General features: G+C 32.0%; 2 protein-coding genes across 3 annotated transcripts; both read right to left on the bottom strand.

Moving 5' to 3' along the window:
- Window positions 1-314: 314 nt before the first annotated feature.
- On the bottom strand, window positions 315-5,753 carry POP1 (ribonuclease Ps). Of its 2 annotated transcripts, none has more exons than XM_022872216.2 (10): window positions 5,162-5,753; window positions 4,970-5,066; window positions 4,758-4,865; window positions 4,444-4,674; window positions 4,151-4,269; window positions 3,545-4,066; window positions 2,775-2,883; window positions 2,110-2,696; window positions 1,182-1,349; window positions 315-1,052 (listed from the first exon to the last, which is right to left on the bottom strand). In XM_022872216.2, exons 1-10 carry the CDS (start codon window positions 5,617-5,619, stop codon window positions 854-856), a joined length of 2,598 nt encoding a protein of 865 aa, XP_022727951.1. In that variant the 5' UTR covers window positions 5,620-5,753; the 3' UTR covers window positions 315-853. The 2 variants fall into 2 exon arrangements, 1 of the variants encoding a protein (XP_022727951.1); XR_016340968.1 differs by having other exon boundaries at window positions 699-1,052; window positions 1,182-1,344.
- Window positions 5,754-12,799: 7,046 nt separating this feature from the next.
- On the bottom strand, window positions 12,800-18,292 carry LOC111283734 (uncharacterized). Its single transcript, XM_022872334.2, has 8 exons — window positions 17,930-18,292; window positions 17,780-17,847; window positions 16,757-16,823; window positions 16,493-16,647; window positions 16,292-16,362; window positions 14,867-14,935; window positions 14,251-14,351; window positions 12,800-13,313 (listed from the first exon to the last, which is right to left on the bottom strand). Exons 1-8 carry the CDS (start codon window positions 18,272-18,274, stop codon window positions 13,020-13,022), a joined length of 1,170 nt encoding a protein of 389 aa, XP_022728069.1. The 5' UTR covers window positions 18,275-18,292; the 3' UTR covers window positions 12,800-13,019.
- Between the last annotated feature and the right edge of the window lie 2,009 nt (window positions 18,293-20,301).

Raw genomic sequence — 20,301 nt, 5'->3', positions numbered from 1 at the left:
ATACATAATGTAATCAATCATTGGGTTACATTGTATCCTCAAGGTTTATTGTTTGTAAATCTTTTACACACCTATTAATTAAATAATATAGTAAGGACAAATAAAACCTTAAAAAAAATAACACCATTACACATCTTAGAGTCTTTTTTCAAAATTTCAAATTTATTAGAAGCAATAATTTCAATTTTTCAGTGTTTGCTCCAACACTAAAACCTAATTGTTGAAAGAAAAAGGAAGATTTGTGATTTGATCTTTTCATCCAGATGAAAGAAGAAATATGAAACCCTATAAGTCTTGCGAAATTGGAGGAAAAATAATCATAAAACATCAAAGTTTCATTTCAGCTAACTTCCACTCAATCGAGAGACAGAGAGATTACATGTAACTTCTTTTGTTGGCGTGAATCTCTCGCAGAAACTAAGAAAGGACTGTTTTGGAGTGGATCCCCTGGCCTTTCGCGTGTGCAGCAAAAACGTATTACGAATACCATTCTTCCAATTTCAACCCAGTTTTCAATATCGGAGAAATTTAGAGCAGTAACAGTTACCATTCCTCTAAGGAGCTCTCGTTGTGTTTTTGTTTATTAATTCGTCAGCCCTGGTGCATATTTCGGTATAACAAATTTCGTTCTTTTTTTCCCTTCAGTCACTTTTTGGCTTTGCTCATATTTTTAAATAGCATCATTTAGGAGTACATGATTATTGGTAATGATTTCATACCTAGAAAGCTTGGGTGCATTGGTCATTCTAATTTTCTCCCACAAATCCTGATTTGTAGGAAAATAACTAATATATATGCTCTCCCAAACTGATTTTCCCAGTAATGTACCGGTGAACCAGAGGTAGGCAGAATTTCACAAGAATATCACATCTTCTTCCTGTTGTTCCAGGACAATGGTAGCAAGAGCAAGTCTATATGCCGAAGATCTAAGGTTTCTAACAAGGACATATATCTCCTTCCTCCTTCGATTCACTGGCATCTCCTTCCACTGCTCCTCTCTCAGATAAGCTAGCAACACAGCTTCACACAAAGCATTTGCCATTGGCTTTTTGCTGCATATGATATATACAAAGAAAATTACTACAAACAAAACTGGACAGACTTTAAGAAAATTACCATAGGCAATACTCAAGACAACCTAAGTTTTGCACTAGTGATAAAGAAAAAGCAGGAAAACTAACCTCCCTCCAACAAATCCAGTAGTGACAAAACCAAGTGGCCATCGATGATATTCTCTAGAAGCGGGGTCCTCTGGTACCAGGAGTTCCCACTTACCAGAAGATTGTTCTTTAAAATATGACCCCACAGCGGAATTAGGCATTTCAAGTCCGCCTTCAATGCTACCTGTTCTGCAATATATCCAGATCGACTAATTAATTTATCAGATAAAAGAAATGGTATATTTTAAGCAAATATATGTCAAGGGAAAATAAAAAATAACTATTTTTAGATTAAATAGGGTGTGATGCTTGCACCCTAAAAAAGTGATGAAAGCATACACCTGGATAATCCTTGACAAATCAAAAATCACTTTGTCATGTAACTATGGTCATTGTTAGGGTATTTTTGGGTTTAAAGGGCATTTTGGCCATTCTTTCATTAGAGACTGTCAACAGACAGCTAGAGGCATTTTGGACTTTTGAACTGACCTAACATGTATAGTGTCATATCAGCTCAACTACATCACTATTTGCCCCACAGACCGCACATCTTACACCTATAAATAGAGACACCGAGGTACCATCATTCCATTCCCATTATATTCTTACACTTATTTTCCACTCCTTTTGACCTCCCTTGTACCGATATCTAACTTTAGCATCAGAGCGCAAACACAAAGAACACTCCCTACCTTTGCCCTAACCGCTCTCTTTCTTTCTTGTAATTTTAGGGTTTTGACCCTTAGCCCGAAGCTCGGCACCAATAGTCATGCATTCTAAGTGTTCAAAGCATGCTGAAGTAAACACATTTCAGGTAGCTACCTCCTTTCGCATAGACCCAATAATTAGAAGACAAGCATGTATGTATAAGCATTCATGATCATGCAAGGTTGCAGATTTCAAATTAAAAACCACTTGGAATATAGAAGGAATTTTATCAAATGACTACCTGGAAGTCCATGATGATATATCAGTGAGACAAGCTGCACATATAACAGATCCATCTTCAAAAACACCCTCCTTGTACGCTTGAAGATGAACCCTTACAAAACATAACTTGTGGCTGTAGCTAATTTGACTGATCTCATTTTGGCCTTTTCCCATCATGCTTTTATCCTTCATAACCTTAACGAGACTTGACTTGCTATTTTGAAATTGAGGAAATAAAAGCAAATGTTCACCATGAATGCCATTCAAGAAGTCAGTCAGCATATTGGATGTCCTAGCTACAGTGCCTTCAAATGAATTAAGGCACTTGAATGATGTTACATCACTTCTTTCACAACTTGAATTAGTCATTGAGTTTTTCCCAACCATGTTTTCTCCACCCGAAATTTCAGCTTCTTTCACCCTCAGGGATAGTTTGTCAAAAGCAGCATGGACAACATTCCAAGGTGGTGGAATGGGAATTCTAAAAGGTCTTATAGCAGGAGGACGCTGCTCTGCATCTTGCCTAGAGGCAGCGGCTTCAATTTCCTTCAGGGATAAATATGCATTGCAGTCAGGGAAATCTGAAGGAAAATAAGGCAGTCCAATCTGCAAAAGAAAGAAAATTAACAGCAATTTTGGATAATTTATTACTCCAAGACAGGATTCTTAAAGCCACACACTCACTTCACATGCAACCCAGTGTTTCTCTCTCAGCCCAATTGCATAAGCCCCTTTTGAGACAAGAAAAAGCCAGAAGACCTTAGCCCAATTTATAGGTAGTATAACAGACCATCTGCAATAAAGAATGAGGGAAGAAAGATCATTGACGAGTTCTAAGACAAGATTTCTGAATCAAGATTTTGCAAAGAAAATACTTTGCCTCCATGATGGCAAACAAAAATGAGATGACAAGGCTAAGAAAACTAACAAAACCTGCCCGATCTATCAAGGTAAACCTAAAGCAGCATAGAAATAGCTTTATCCAGACATTTGTCTCAACCAATAGGACATAATAACAAAACCCTTTACATTAAACATCCAAGTCCTAATTAGCATGACTAAACTTCAAACATAATATAGCACAAGTTTTTGAGCTGAGCTCAAAGCTCACAAACAAGAACCATTTTTCTCCATTGTGCTCGTCTCAAAGGTAAAACCCTCCTTTGTCTCTCTGTCTTTCCTTTTTTTTAGTGGTGCTGCTGTTTGGTCTGAGGATGATTTGTCATGAAATGCAACACGTGCAAAAAGTTAGAAACCTTAGCCACAATTCTCCACCAAAAAGAGTTGTTATGCAATGTAAAAACAAAACCACATCACTCGCTCTTCTCCTTTGCAAAATTGCTTAGATGGGATGATTCTTAAATGCATGCATAGTGCACAAACAAATTTTGAAGCAGTCAATTTCTTTCTAGAAATAGCTAATGTGTGGGGGAAAAAAGGAACAAAGTAGTTACCCCATAGGAGAGCCCTTTTCATTATTATTTTTTAGAAGCAAAATAGGGCAAGAACGCGAGCTCTGCACATTGTTTGAAGTCTTTGTGGATCCTGATTTTGGATCATCAAGGCAAAAAAATCCCATTAGTTGCTGATGCTTTTCCATACAAAGTTCATGTTCTTCCTCTGGGGGGTCTATTCCACAGCTAGCATCCCACAAATTTTTGTTGTACGATAAAATTCCATTTCCTTCAGGTTTTGAACGTGAGGGTGAGGCTACCTCCTCATTCTTATCTAAATATCCAGTTAAGTTAACACAGTCATTAACTTCAACTTCTTGCATATCAAGGACAGAATCTGGCTCAGCAAAATCTGTGGCCCTTTTAGAAGGCAATACACGAGGATCCTTGATGGAAAATGATAAAATTGCACAAGAAGAAACATGTTCCTCATTTACAAGTTTAAAAGAGTTCTTATTGTGAAAGTCATCACCGTCCTTTGCAATTGAACACTTTTGCAGTTGCCAACAATTCTCCACAATGCTGCAAAGGCAATCAACTTGTTTAGCTCATTTTTAATTCTTATCTTAGTTCAAAATTGCCATAATATATATCTAAATAACTAACCAAGAGACAGGATGAACAGTCTTCTGAAGAAGCTGAAATGCCTTGGACCCATTTAATTCCAATTTTGCAAGTTGACCCTCACGTGAAAAACAATTAATAGTGATACCTCTCTCAATCATCTGAAAAATAATTAAACACAGAATTACTATCTAACATAATAACAGCATGTGATATGTATACGAGCAGTCTTTTTGTTTAATGTCTATGTGAGACTGAATGAAATAGCTTGCCCACACTCATGAGCTTCATGAAATTGTACTATAATTAATAACATTCTAACAAAGTTTGTTTACCTGTTTTTGACAAGCACAGTTTAGAGCATAATATCCCTCACTAAAACCTGAGGCATGAATCCAAAGCCAAAGTTGGCGAAAGCAAGAATGATAGCCATTTCTACATGGATCATTACATTCAACAACATCAAGGTAATTATCATTGTCATCTTCTTTACTCTCCTGGTGAGGACGCCACATATAAGTCACAGGCGCAATTGGCTGTGAAGAAGGTGCTCCAACATGATGAAGCTGAAAGCAAAAAGAAAAGCAAGTAAATGATTTAGTATTATTATTTCATACTCATTAAGAAAAGGTGCAAAAGAATGACCTACCATAGCAGTTCCATAAGTAATACCGGAAAGAACAGAATCAGAAACACCTTCAGATTGAACTGGCGGAGAAGGCACTAGAACCATCTGTAATACTGCCATTAAAGAATCCTGGAAACAAATAAAATAATACTCTGATCCAATTATTACTAAAATCAACTAAAAGAACCCCAAAAAGAGTAAATTAGATTTAAAAAGAAAAAGAAAGTGCCTGCCTCTGGTCCTTCCAGTTGAACAGCAACATTATAGCTCGCATCATGAACAAGCACTCCCTGTTTGAACCACCTCAACACTGCCCTCGATCCCCTTCCTCTATATCATATAAACACGGGAATTTCAAAGAGGAGATTGTAAAAATTTGGGCTTTTTCTGCACTTCTAAAAAGGCTTAAACAATAACTTATTTACCTGCCCTGCAATCCTAAAGGAAGGTAAAATCCCCATCGTTTCGTCATTGTAAACCGCTTCGCGTGCCAAACATGCGTTCTCAACCTCTTGGTACCATCCCCTGAAGTAACAAAACCGCTTCCTGGATTCTTTTTAAGCTCCAATCTCCGACGAACGCGACGTGGAAGGGGAGATTTGTTCTTCTTCTGCTCCGTCTCTAAGCCCGAAACATTACTTTTATCAACCTTGATTAATCTCAACCTCTTTCTGTATCTCTTCTTGGCGACTTGATTGTCGAATGCGGTGGTCCTCCTTCTCTTGTTTCTACGAGACCGGAAATCGTTGTTGAGTCGAGTTGATATAGTTGAGTGAAGCGTCTCAAGCTCGGTGGCCCTGGATTCTGCGAATTTTTGCACGTTGATTTTGCGCGGGGGTTGAGACGCTGAAGCTTGAGATTTTTTTATTCCTTCAATAGCCATTGGAAGAAATTTCAAAGATATAAATTAGGAACTGAACATCTACTGAAGAAAATCAACACAATTTTTAACTCGTTCAAGCACTGTCTGGAAATAAATACAGCATTTTTTTAAAAGAAAATTTTAAGTTCTGACCAGGGTGGATGGGTTTAGGGCTTTTGCTTTCCGAGTTAAGAACCGTCTCCGCACAGAGCGAGCAAACTAATAAAGTGCCTGACTAGTGACTTAGCGTATGTTAAACACAGTCGTTTTTCTTTTCTTTTCTTTTTTTTTTTTTTCTTTTAATGTTTACAGTTATGAATAGAGAAGGCAAAAAAATCCAAAACCGACGGGTTTCGATTCGATCCGATCCAACATTTTAGGATCGATATTTTTTTTGAAAATCGGATATCAGGTCAGGTGGCATGAAAAAAAAATCGAGGTCGGAGTAGGGTTTTAGACAAATTTGATCCGATATATATATAAATAATTTTTTTATTATTTATTTAATTTTATAATTATTTATATATATTTTTATATATAGTTAATTTTATATTTATATTAAAAATAATATTTTATTAATTTTGGGTCGGATCGGATCGATATGATTTTATATAAACGTCGGGTCGGGTCGGGTCAGAATCGGATATAAAAATAATAAAAAATTATCGGGTCGAGTTCGGGGCGAGCAAAAACCCGTCCCGACCCGACCCATTGCCATCCCTAGCTGTGAAGGTTTAAGGCTTATTGATGGTCATCCAATGATTTAAACTTTATCCATTGTAATCGAACCGTGGAGTCAAATATTCTACTAACATATCATATAACACACAAATTATGCAGATAGTATTATGTATGAAAAAATTATGCCAAAACTGATGGGTACTTCAAATATCCTAACGAAATAATCCAATATATTGGGTTATTTTCCTTTAAGTTTTAATTTTGACAAAGTCACCACGACTATAGATAAACAATCTATAGATATTCTTCTCATTAAAAATCACAAACATATTTGGGATAAAGATTTTTAACCCGAAGCTAATAAAACTAAAATCAAAGTTATTAGTGAAAAATACTAATTATTTAAAATCTTTTTAAAAAATTTTAGTGAAGAATAACTAAAATTATGATCTAGAAGTCCTTGATATTGTGATCTACAAATTATAGATCCCAATAAAATTATTCAAGTAAGACCTATAATATATACCAAATAGGATATAGATGAATTTGAAATTTAAATCAAAGATTTTTTACAAAAAGAATTAATTAAACCAACAAACAGTCCATATTCTAGTACTGCTTTCATGGTAAGAAATCATGTTGAGCAAAAACGTAATAAAGCCAGAATGGTAATCAACTATAAAATGCTTAAGCAAAATCTTGTTTTCGATGGATATTTTATTCCACGAAAAGATGTTTTAATAAATTTAGCAAAAAAAACTAAATATTTTAGCAAATTTGATTCTAAATCAGGTTTTTGACAAATTATGCTTTCTAAAGAGTCAAAATCATTAACTGCTTTTAATGCTCTACAAGGACAATATCAATGAATAATAATGCCATTTGGTTTCTATAATGCACCTCAAAATTTTCAATGATGGATGGACACTATTTTTTAAACACAAAAAATATTATTGTGTTTATATTAATGATATTCTTGTTTTTTCAAAAACACTAATTCAACATAGAACTCATTTCAATTTGATTTCACAAGAATTCATAAAACATGGAATCATTCTCATTCTAAAAAAGATTGAGTTAGAAAAAACAAAAATTGAATTTTTAGGTTTAAATTTTTCCTCCAATGGTCTTTCTTTACAATATCATATTATTTCAAAAATAAAATATTTTCGAGAAAACCTGAAAAAATAAAAAAACATTTTCAACAATTTTGAGGTTTTCTAAACTATGGAAGACAATTTATAAAATAAAATCTTTCTAAAAAAGAGAAATTTTTACAAGAAAAACTTAAAAAAGATAATCATTTTTCTTGGTCTAAACAAGATACTAAAATGATCAAATAGGTAAAATCAAATCTTATTTATATACCTAATGTATGTTTTCCTAAAAAATGAGATTTGCTTATTTTAGAATCAGATGTCTCAGAAAAACACTGAGGATATGTTCTAAGAGCCAAAGTTCAAAATAATGAACTTATCTATGGCTATAATTCAGGAAAGTTCAAACATAACAAAATAAAATATTTTATTTTTGAAAATAAAATATTTTATTTTTGAAAAAAAAAAGTTACTTACCATGAAAAATGTAGTAATACGTTTTCATATATATCTGATAATCAAGCTGTAAGAGATTTTCTTAAAAATAAGAAAATAGACACTAATCCAAGAAGGATTAGATGGTATAATTTTTTATGTCAATATAATTTTAATATTGAGTTTATTAAACAGTGATAAAAATATTCTTGCAATTACCTTAGCAAACCTAATGGATAGAGGCAAAAAACCTCTAGAACAAAAAGGATAATGAAGAACTATATAAAAAAAACAAACCAAAAGGTTAATTATTCTTCCTCTTCTTCTTAGAATCTATAGTGATTTTTTTCAATTATTAGAAAATGGAAAAATTCTAAATTAGGAAAGACCTAAAAAGGGAACCTCCTAAATCAAATCACTACAATTCCAGATTTACTCAAAGGTATAACACAAATCTTAAAAAATAAGTTTTGTGGAAGTATGGATGAAGCAATCCAAACAATGAAGCTCAATACATACTTTCAAAAGTAAAATTATGTAACATCAAAAACCTTGATGATTACTCTTAAAAATATATGAGTGAATACCAAAAATTGGATAAAGAACATTCAAATTTTTAAAAAGAACAATATTTTCATAAACTTCCCTCACCATGGATGAATTATGTTCACAAAATTATTCTACTTATTTAGAATTATGGATGAAAAAATCCAATTGTTCTAGTACTTCTTCTAATAATATAGCTTTATATGATATTCTTGAAAATAGAATAAACTATATCCAAAAACAAGTTATTGAATATTGTCTTAAACAAAAGGCACCAAAATAGGTTAAAAACAAACTTAGTAATAAACAATGCACTAAGATTTTAGAAAATGAATTTGAATTTGGCTGTAACAAGTCGTCAAATAAATTTTATAAAAAACATATTTTGAAAAAACGAAAATATTTTATGAAAAAATGGAAATCTAAAAATAAGCTTTCAAAAGGCAAAAAACTTGTTATTAGAAGAAAAACTTCTAATAAACCAAAATGCAAATATTTTATTTGCGAAGAAGAATGACATATAACACCAAATTATCCTCTAAAAAAAAGTGCTAGAAAGGTTATAAATATTCTTGAACAACGTGATTTAACTATCTGTTTTGCATAAAACTTATCCGAAGATGAAAATTTTTATGAATTATTTTGAGAAATAGATTCAGATACTTCTGATAACGAAACAGAATTTATTTTTATGATGAATACTTCTTCAAACCAAGAAGCAAATTCAAAAACATCTTCTATCTCCACTTCAGTTAATCCAATTGAAAAACAAATGATTTCTTTAAGAAATGTTATGGGAAAAACCCATATATTTTCTGACAAAAAACTTTAAAAAATTACAAATCATCAAAAACGATGATAGTTATCAAACAAAATTTTTCAAAATATTTCAACCTTTTGTAAAATGCCACATTGAAAAAGTTAGTGGTGATACAATAGTAAATGATTCTAAACAAGAATCAGTTGATGTTCCTTTACTTACAAAAGAAAAAATTCAAAAATTTTTGAAAAAGCATCAAAAAGTTAAATATATTCATATTGGAGTAATTATGATAACTATAAAACCTCTTTTTATTTCAAGAAAAGAATCCTAACCTAGAATTTACTCCTTTTGTTTATCCACCATAAGGATATTTAATCCAAAGTATTCCTCAAAGACTTTATTTTCAATTCCCTCGAACTGCAATACAACCAGTAATGCAGCAGCAAAACTTTTTTCAATTTGCTCAAGATCCTAACCAATGGACTCCTGTATCTTACTCTCAAATTGTTAAGTAAATAAAAAATCTGTTGCAACCACCAAAAATGTCTGGTGGAGAAATAAAAGATTTTTACAACCCTGGTCCCAATCCAAAGATATATAACCTTCTTAATAATATTTGAAAATCTCATCTTACTCAAAATAAATCACAATTTCGAAAAGGGATGACCAAATTATCTGAATTTTTGGTTAACCAAACCAAAAATCAAGTTCATCTTGAAATTTTGGTTTTCAATAATCTTTGTTCTTCTAACCTATTAAAAATATAAGATATTGATTTCTTTGCTCTTGAAGAAAAGTAGTACAATGTTGAAGAAATAAAGAATTTTCTCGAACTCTATGAATATTTTGAGCAAAAAACTCATTCTTAAAAAATAGTAAAATTAAAAAGAATTTTACTATTTGAAAAAGTAGCAATATTCTTAACAAAAGAATTATTCCTGCAAATCAATCATTCAATTCTTCTTGAAATGCAAAAAATATTGCAAGAAAAATTTGAAGAATACTATTTTGCAACCTATTTGGAAAACCAAAAATAGTTGAAGTTTTTCCTTTAATAAAATTTAAACTCGATCATGACCCATTCGATGTAAAAAGCATCGAAATTGGAATAGTTAGCCAAATTATGTACCAAAATTTTCCTTTTAACAAATTAGTCAATTTTCCTGCCTTCATCAAATCAAGATTTATTGAATATGTAAAAAATGATCAATATTTCTTGTATGTACATTTCAAAATTACCAATTTGCTTGAAAATTTTCAAAAACAAAGATTTTTTTAGCCATATCAAATCTAGGAAATAACAAAACTAATGTCTAGACCTCCTCTTGAATATCAAAATGATTTAATAGAAAATAAAAAATAATTACATTTGGTCATTAAAAAATTCTCAAATCCCTCAAAATACCAATTCCAAGCATGAATATCTTTAATGCATCTAGCAAAAACATTACATACTACAATTACATCTTCACAATTTCCCTGCATTGATCTCCAAACAAATGGAAAAAGAATCTTGTATAGGCAAACAAAAACCAATACAGGACTAATTGATCCAGAAGCACTGGAATTACTTTACAAATTACCTATCATGGAAGATCTTGATCATCCATAACATTCACTCTTCCAATACCAAGAAGATTGGCAGATATGGAACAAATCCAAAAATACTTCTCCATAATCTTTTAATTTAGAAGATAAAAAGTTAGTTAATTTGAATAATATTCAAGAAGGATAAGCTATTCTAATAAAAAATAAACCACTACTGACATAAAAAGATAACTTGTATTGATATCCGAAATAGCTAAACAGCTTGGAGACAAACTTCAATCAGCTACAGGAAAAGATAAAATCAATTTATCATTGTAACAGAAAATAGCTATCAATTTTTACTGTACATACCTCAGTTAGTTGTTGTACAAACCAGAGTTTAATTTTGTTTATAAATAAACAAACTCTTCATTGTATAGGTAAAGTCTTCTGGAAGCATCTCTCACTCCATTCCTTTCTCTTAATCTGATATTCCTCTCTTAGTCCCTTTCAGCTCTAAAAACATAGAGTTTCTTCAGCCTTTTTCTTCTTTTGTTTTTGTTTATGTAAATGGTATCAAAGCCTTATATCTAAATTAAGTGTGTTTTATTTTCAGAGATATATATATATATATATAAGAATATTTGAAGTGTTCTTTATTTTTGTAAGTTTTTTGACCTTTTACACTTTATCTTCTAAAAGTAAATTTATGTTTTGAAGCCCATATCAATTTCTCTGGTTTCTTTTGTTGGTTTTTGTGGCTGTGTAAACCTTTGTTAATTAGCTTCTTTAAAACCATTAAAGAAAAACATTTGGTTTTAGGCAGCTAAAACATGGAATCATTTAAAGAAGATAATTGTATCTATTCTGATAAAACTTATAATCATAATTTACATGTAGAACTTGCTTAGAATCAAATCCACAAGCTATAAGTAGATCTATTAATTGTATAGTTGATTTATTTGCTTCATTTTTCAAAAAAATTTTTTGTAAAAATTGATAAAATTAAAGAAAAAATTGATAATATTTATGATAAACTAGAACAAAAATCACAAACAAATGATTTAGGCCCTCTATTTTATGAAAATACTATTAAGGTAAATGATGATAAACCATTATCTTCTACAAATCCTAAATTTTCTAAACAAGAAAATATGGATTTCCAATCTTACAAAAGTTTGATTGAACATTTTAAACACAAAATGGAAAAAATAAAAAACATCCAAAAAATGGATAGAATATTTGAAAATGATCAAAGTTTATATCATACCCATATAATTTTTTTTACAAAATTCAATTATCATTATATGCTAAATTACGATACCACTGATGAAAGTTCCAGTGATGAAGAAAGCATAAATGATAATTTTGATGACATCTTAGCTACTAACCCAATAGTAAAAGATGAAGTTAAATCTAAAACTTTTGAAGAAGAAACGGAAGAAAAAGATGAACAAAGAAACAATCCACAAACAGTAGATCGTGGAAAAAAAAAAAGGAGAAGCTTCTAACCCAAAAACAAATTACCTATTAAGATTTTCATAAATGTCTAACCTAGACTTTCTAGAATAACATCAACCTTATCTTATAAAAAAAGATGAGATAAAAAGTACAAAACCAAGGCAAACAACCCAAAGTTCTAATAACACTAATATTGAATCTTTAAACAAAAAAAATGTTACTTCTAGTGGTACATATCTAGATTTATCAAAAACACCACTTTCAGACTATAGAAAAACTATAGATAATTGAGCATAATCTCTATTTGTTGTAGAAACACACTACAAAGACACTTAGACAAAAGAAAATTTTTTACATTATTTTTGTGGCACTTAGCAAGGTAGGCTTGTCTATCCTACCAAATAAAAATACTCCAATATGTTTGGTTAAGCTTAAGTGCTTGTAATACTTTTCTCAAAATATGAGGATATTTGTACAAAATACCATAAGATTTAGGACTGAATTGCATATTGGGGAAAAGTTCAAGAGCTTCTCTTCAACTTCCTTCAAATAGTTATTAGCAACATTGAAGCACCATGGGGTTTAAGAAACTATAATATTTGGGCTTTCCCAGGACAGATCGGCCATAAGAATATTAGTAAATGATCCTCCATATCCTTTATAGAAAGCTAGGTTACCAAACATGTGCCCATGGAAAATGGAGCCGACTTTGACATCAAATCAGACATGCTTCACCCTAAAAAGCAGAAACTAAACTAAAATCAAACTTCTTAATTAAAAAATAATAATAATAAAGTGGGAACTGTTCAAAGTACAAAGCTACGCAGTACAAATTCAAGCAATAGTACAATGCCTGACATGTATGACGAGCTCCAAGTCAATTATTGATAATGGCAGACCTGTATAGCTATCTAAAGATTTTCCATTGGTGTAAATGGGACACCCTTGGGTCTAGAAACCTTACATGCCACAAATATGGCTATACAGAGAGCTGCTATCGAGAATAGAAGGTTGAAGGCGCTGGTCGCATCCCAGGAGCTGTTTGGTGAAGACTTGGTTAGGATAGAACCACCTGAATCAACATCCAATGGCACCCAATCGCAGTTAATAGTATAGTGTCCAGATCCAACCCACGGATTCCCATTAACCGGAAACCAGAATGCGGCAGACATCTTGCTTGATCCGCCAATTGTGAACTGAACATCCTGCAAGGCAAGAGAGAAATCACTTGTGTCAGGTTGTTGCAAGGTAAATACCTAACAGAAAGGAACAACAGCATTATCCGTGTTTACGTTGTAATAACAGAAATGTTCAATTTTCATTTTAAGCATCAGCGTTAGCAGCATAATTTACCATAATCACTACTTAAATTTTAGAATAGGAGAAGAGTCGGCTCACCCATTTTTCTTAAAAAGAGGTAGTAAGAAATTCAGCTGAAAGCAAGAGTAAATTTTAGGAATATAGGGGTCATAAGGTCTTCTAATAAAAGGAACTTTATGATATTATGTGATTAAAAGGGGAGAGCCGAGATTTTAATGCAGTGGGTTTACATGTTTATTTGCTTTTTACCTCCTAAATTATTGTCTTAAAATTACATATTAAAAACTACCTAGAAGCAGTTGCGCTAATATGATTTTGAGTGAATTCTACTCGTAATGAGACCTTGAGCTCATGATTTAAAATTATGACTTAAAGTCCTCAAAGATACAACCTATCAATAAGCCATCTGGTAGTTGCAATACCAAAAATATCAAGGGGGAGAGGAGGTTTCTGAGATGGGAGAAAGCTACCCTTTATTCAGCCCAAGGTCCAATATATGCCAAAAAGAAAAACAGAAAATATGAAAACATTTAAGTAATATAAGTAGATCTTAAATTTTCCGGCAAGGTTCATTGGGAGCAAGGGCTCCTATACTCCCATGTTAAATCCGCCAACAGTAATGACTATGCATTGTTGATAAGAACAATTTTAAAGCCATAATCCCTGATCTACTTTGTTTGACAGGCAACAGAAACAGAAATACATATATCATATAGTACAGAGATTAAAGAATTTTGCCAAAAACACAAAAAAATATGGGTTACATTTGTTAATATTTAATACCAGGAGCAAAAAGGCTAAAGCCAGAAATTAGTGTCTAACCTGTTGAAGACGATCCATGGTTCTCAAAGGCCTAGAAAATTCAAAATAATACGTTCCCTTCTGACCTCCTGTGGAATAAGGACTGTCTTCCTCCACAAAACCTTTTAAAAGTACATAAGTCTAACCTTTGAGAACTTGAAAGATGAAATATTGACTCTAACTCTCTAAGACACTAAAGCATAACATTGATTAAGCATAAATAGAATAAAAAAAAAATCAAAACAATCGACCAACAGACAATGATGCTAACAAAACCAAAGAGTTATTCTTGACATTAGAAATAAATTTTATTTGTTATTTTGTTGCAGAATATAAGGCTCTTGACCAACTTGATGCATGGATAATTGCCTGTCCAAGCTCCAAAAACATGCAAAAGGAGTAGTCACTACTTAAACAGGTTTGAGGATATTGAAACATGCATATGGACCACTCACTTGTAGAAATGCATATCAGCCTATAGACCATTCCATTTGTCCTGGAAATACTAATTTTCTAATAAAACTCACCAAGCAACAGTGAGTCCATAAATCTGAACCGATCCATAAACTTATGACATTGAGGAAGTAAAATCTAGATATTCAACTCCATTAATATATAATCATGATAGTTTAATTACCTGAAAGAACTGTTAAGCTACTGTGCCACCATGCCCCTTTCCAGCTATTCTGTGCACTAGAATCATTTCGTAACAGTGAAGAAGGATAAATCATATTAATTTAAACAATGAAGAAACAAAAACTACTACAACCAATACCTTTTAAAGGGGGTAGGGGATGGGGGAATGAAAGAGAAAGGATAGAGACAGAGCAGGTAGTCATCATTAACTAAATGTAGTAAACAAAGCCACAAGAGAAATATAAGTTATAAATTTTCCTTTTTGTCTCGTACATATCTCAAAGCCAATCAATCAACTAAAAGACATCAATAAGAATCCACTAGCTTTGTGGTAAAGCATACCCCTAGAGGAGTAGAAAAATGATAGAGTACGGCAGGAAGCGAGGAATATATTGCAGACTTAGAAATGCAGCATTTAGACTCATGAACTTACAAGTTCATAGTAAAATAATAGAATTGCAGCATTTTGTCTGTGTAATGAACTTACAAGTTTTCAAAGTCAAGAAGAATCATCTCCTTCCAGCTGGAGTGGGATCATGAAGAACAAAAACTAGAAAGTTTCGTATAAGAGATTTACGTATAAAGCAGAGAAGAAACTCACTCATATAGTCATGTGCAAAGTTAAGTTCTCAAAGGAGACATAATCAAACACAGTAAGGAATTTTTGGTCTTCTACCAAAAATAAATAATTTTAACATCTTAAAATGAGAGTGACAATTGAGAAATCTTATAAGTCAAAAATGTACTGGAGAGGATGATACAATATCAGACAAAATAAGAGCAAAAAGGGCATAATTTGTCCTACGAAAATAAAAGTTGGAAATTGGGAGGAACATAAAACTATAATCAAACAACTAATTATCCTATCACAATAATTGTTCTTCTTCTCAAAATAATGTAAGATAGCACAATAAGCAACAAATAAACCGAGTGTTTTGATCCTGGTTGAAGGCACTTAAAGGAGAAGTGGAAGGCAAAAGAAAAAGGGTACGGACAGTGATAAGAAGGTAATTTCAACAATTTAAACACTATCAGGGCAGGATGATAAGCTATTTAGACATCTAATAACGCATTAAGGATCAAACCCCAAGCATAGTCAATCAGATTAATAATAATTGTTGATGTGCCAGCTTGATGTTTTAGTATCATTAAAGAAGTCGTTAACACTTCAAGATCTTCAAAAAGTTCCTTCTAGTGAATGCCATATCCATTAAGCAAGCAATCTAGTGTCTCATAAAAGATAAAGTCTGACTTTTCGGAGTAGCCCTCTCATTCTATGGCACCTTGATTTAGTGTCACTATCTTTATTGCATCATTCCACTTTGTTTTGCCATGCTCAAAGGAAATCCCATCGTTTTTATCTCCAAAAAGCAAATATCAAACTCATAAAAACGGGCCAATAAGATTAAAGGATCTTAGAAATTACCAGACGGACCCAATCCATCAAGGTATCTACAGTGCGGGTTCCAAGCATATGCATCAACCAAATGACCAAACCTGTCAGCAAATAAAAGTAGTATCATAAAATACTAAATTCTGGAACATTTCACCAGAAGAGTACATCAGTCGCTATTGTGATGGCCAAGGATTCATTTGTACTACTTCAAATTACGTTGTACTACATTACCTATCACCTCCATTTCCATCTGTGTTATCTATTGGGTTGCCACCATAAAGCCTTCCAGGTATAGCGTTTCCAATAGAGAAGTGCATAATGTCAACTTCATGGCCTTTGCAAGTCCTGTTGGTGCAAGAGCCCCTTTGTTCTTTACAGCCACCCATCTTGCACCACAATAAACTTTCTCAACTTTCATCCTTTCATCAAGGAGCAGCAAACAACGAGTATCAAAGTAAAATAAACATAGGGCAAGAGTTAGATGGAATAACTTACATCATGATAGGTCGCATCATCCCCAATTTGAAACATAAGAGCTACAGATGGGCATTTGCTGCTGTCCCTGCATTAAAAAGTAAAACCCAGTTCACTGTAAGGCTTTAACATAGACAAGTCAGCGTGTAGCAACAGATTCAGCTACAAAATGCTCCCTATTCCATTTACACAATATTAAGGAAAGAAAATTAACACTAGCACCACAAAAAACAAAGTAAACCGATTTGACATGCCATGGATAATGATATCTTGATGCATTGAGCAAAGATGATGGCATCATAATTTAATAATCTTCCTTTTCTAACTATTTGCGTGAGGCACCAGCTATCCAACTTTATTGGACATCTCAAACAGACCAAAAAGATCAAAATCTTTCGAGATTTGTTACATCTGATCATCTGGTCAACAAGATCAACTTCCACATTCGTTAAGTCAACACACTCCTGACTGCCATGTCGCCACCAAAAAAGATCAATGCTTAGATTTTTTGCCATAATACTGGCTCGCCAGCCTTGACCTCCTCACCCATGGAGACAACTCGCCCAATTACTTCTACTTACGTTCCATTGGCACATCACCTCACAACAAATCAATCGGTTCCCATGCTGGTCTGAGATCATTAAATACAACTCACGCTTACCCACATAACCCCCCCTCGAGCTCCACATGGACTTCCCATCCACTATCACCATCTATTGTCGCATATATAAAGTAAAAAGGAGGTCCAGGTAAGAGATTTTAAACCCTTTACCCTTAAGCTTTCTCCATACTTTCTGCTACTTACATTCTTATTTCAAGAACTTTAAATCACTTGACTAACTTGAGCATGCCCCGAAGAACAAACGCCGATGTCCTTGACCGTGCTTTTTTGCTGCAGGTGCGAACCAATCCCAGCTCAATCTCCAAATCCTTATCGAGTTCACCATCACAAAAATGCCCTCAAGAGGGTTGGATAGTAGTTTAATTCAAATTGAACGTCCAACACATCAAAAAGACACTAAATCTAGTTCTAAAGAAAGTTACCCTTTGGAGAAGGCATAGTCCCCATCAACTCGCAACAAGAAGAAGACATCATTTCCATCATGTAAAGCCTAAGACAATCCCACAAAAACAGTGACTCAGAACTCATTGGTCAAAATTTTTTTTCTTTAATGTCCAAGCAATGGGCATTACCTTCACTGTCATTTTTCCATCTTTGTACTCATGGTCCTGATCTGGGTCAAGAGCAGGTAGGAGAGAGAACTCGAACCCATCAATGTCCTTCCAATCATCGGCATGTCCATCAAGGGTGATGACTCCGGGTCTGAAATCCGCTTGGACTCGAATTTCCGACTTTGACTCGCAACTCCATACCCCCGATTCCTCGTGCGAGCTGACCCGTCTGGTTTCCCAGGAGCTCAAGACCAATAACGCTAGCAGGAGGACCCGAACCATCGTGGAGGCACGAAATTTCGTTATTGAAGCGGGTGCTTCAGTTTTTGTTAATTGTTTTACAAGCTCTTTTCGGTGCACATTCATTAGCCTACTTTTGAAACAAATTCACAGTTGACTTCTTAATATAGCAAAAGGATACTGTAAGTTCGTTGTCAACTTACGTTGCCATTTCTTTGTACTTCATTTTCTAAGTGGTACTTGTACTTGTACGACTTTTAACTAATGGAGTAAATTAGTATATAATCTCACACAAAATTTTCAAGATTATTTAACGTTTAATTATTTTATCAAATTTATGATTTAAGTTAATATTATTTATATCTGATGTACTATAGCATATAAATGATATATATTATTAATAAATTATATAATAATATTTTATAAAAATTATTTTAAAGATTAATTGTATTTTTTAAAAGATTTTAAGATTTTAAAATTAATTTTTTATAAGCTATTATAATTTACTAATAATATATAACCTCTATATATTAATAATGTATTACATATTTATTTCATTATTATTAATCGGTGAGATTTTAAAAATTAAAATATTTAAGTTGCAGGAGTGTTATAATTTCACGTGTAATCGAATTTGTTTGAGAACTTCGATTGAATTGTAAGTTTGTATACACTATAATTAAAACTTTTGATTGCTTTTTTTTTCAATAAAAATAATATTATTAATCGTAAAATGAGTTCCATATGTACATAAATAGAATAATAAATTAAGGGGTTATTTGATATCAATTTTGTTTTTTTTTTTTTTCTATTTTTTCTAAATAACAGCAGAAAACGTGTTTGATAATTTTTTTTGTTTTTAAAAAATGAAAACAAAAATTTCAAAATTGTTGGAAACAAGAATTTCTTGTTTCTATTGTTTTTCAAAAAATATTTCTGTTTCAGACATTATCCATAAGTAAGCGAATAGTATTTTTATATTAATATAATATTATATTTCTTTTCATAATAAAAATTATAAATATAATTCATTAATTTAGAATAAAAATAATATAAATTTAATATAAAATCAAATTAAAAAATATTTAAATTAAGTATAAATTGAAAGAAACCTTTAAATATTAACTCTATGATATGCATATTAATTAAAATTTTGAAAATTACGGATTAAAAAATATTTAATCCTGCAATATCTTTTTCATAATAATGTATAATTGTAATAATATTTTTTGTATATTTTTTTTGTTCCATCAGGTAAGTAAAGTTTTAATACAAGTAAAAGAGAGAAAAGAGGTCTGATTCGAAATTAGACCTTTGATATCCCCTCAAACACCTTTAGTCAATAGGTCAAAAGCTTAGGAACATATTTTTGTATATTTTTCATCTAGTACTTCAAATCTTTTCTATATCACCTCAGCAAATTAATCAAAATCCATCTAGGCTGTATTTTGGACAATACTAATACCTAGTTTCAGTGAGATTAATCACTTTTTTGGTGCAATCACGCCGTGGCAAGGTATTTGGCTAAGAAGTCAAGGTGCATTACACAAAAAAATTCACACCATGCATCAAAAATTCCATTGGATGGAGGAGGGTTTGAGGGGGACTTTTCATTCTCACCAAAGTTCCTTTTTTTTTTTTTTTTCAAAAAGCCCTTCAGTTACTTCTATCATTTTTTTTGCCTTTGGAACTATAGTGCACGTATGAAATTGACCATACCACTTAAGCCTTTCTTTTTCCATACTTTTCTTCTTTTTTCTTATTCTTTTAAAACTTTATTTTGAATAAGAAATAATTATTATTTTGATATAAAAATAATTATTATCTTCTAGATTATTATCAATTTGTGTAAATGTATTATTATCACTTTTTTTAAAACAAATATTTGATATATTACTACTATTTTTATTAATTTTTAATTATTTATTAACAAAATTTGACATAAAGATAATTTTAGTAATTTATTATCCATTACATTCATAAATATCAAATAATTTAAAACTTTATTTTACAAAAATTTTAATCAAATATCTTTAATGATCATTTTTTCTTCTCACAAAACATTATCTTATTGCCACCATTGTGTTTATATCAAAATACATATCCATTATTGATTTTAATCTCATTGCTATAATATCTAATCTTGCTCTTAT

The sequence above is a fragment of the Durio zibethinus genome, chromosome 3 (assembly GCF_047325235.1).
Source record: "Durio zibethinus cultivar Kanyao isolate XHJ-2024 chromosome 3, ASM4732523v1, whole genome shotgun sequence".
Lineage (NCBI taxonomy): Eukaryota > Viridiplantae > Streptophyta > Magnoliopsida > Malvales > Malvaceae > Durio > Durio zibethinus.
Note: the sequence above shows the minus strand (reverse complement) of the source record. Positions and strands in the feature narration are given on the sequence as shown.

Bases quoted from the DNA above. Each gene is read 5' to 3' on its own strand.
- POP1 (XM_022872216.2), bottom strand. From the start codon at position 5,619: ATGGCTATTGAAGGAATAAAAAAATCTCAAGCTTCAGCGTCTCAACCC. The intron at 4,866-4,969 runs GCAGGCACTTTC...ATTTGTTTCCAG, and splicing joins TTCAACTGGAAGGACCAGAG to GATTCTTTAATGGCAGTATT. The intron at 4,067-4,150 runs GTTAGTTATTTA...TTGCCTTTGCAG, and splicing joins ACTGTTCATCCTGTCTCTTG to CATTGTGGAGAATTGTTGGC.
- LOC111283734 (XM_022872334.2), bottom strand. From the start codon at position 18,274: ATGAATGTGCACCGAAAAGAGCTTGTAAAACAATTAACAAAAACTGAA. The intron at 17,848-17,929 runs GTAATGCCCATT...GGATTGTCTTAG, and splicing joins ATGGAAAAATGACAGTGAAG to GCTTTACATGATGGAAATGA. The intron at 14,352-14,866 runs GTAATTAAACTA...TACTTTTAAAAG, and splicing joins TAGCTTAACAGTTCTTTCAG to GTTTTGTGGAGGAAGACAGT.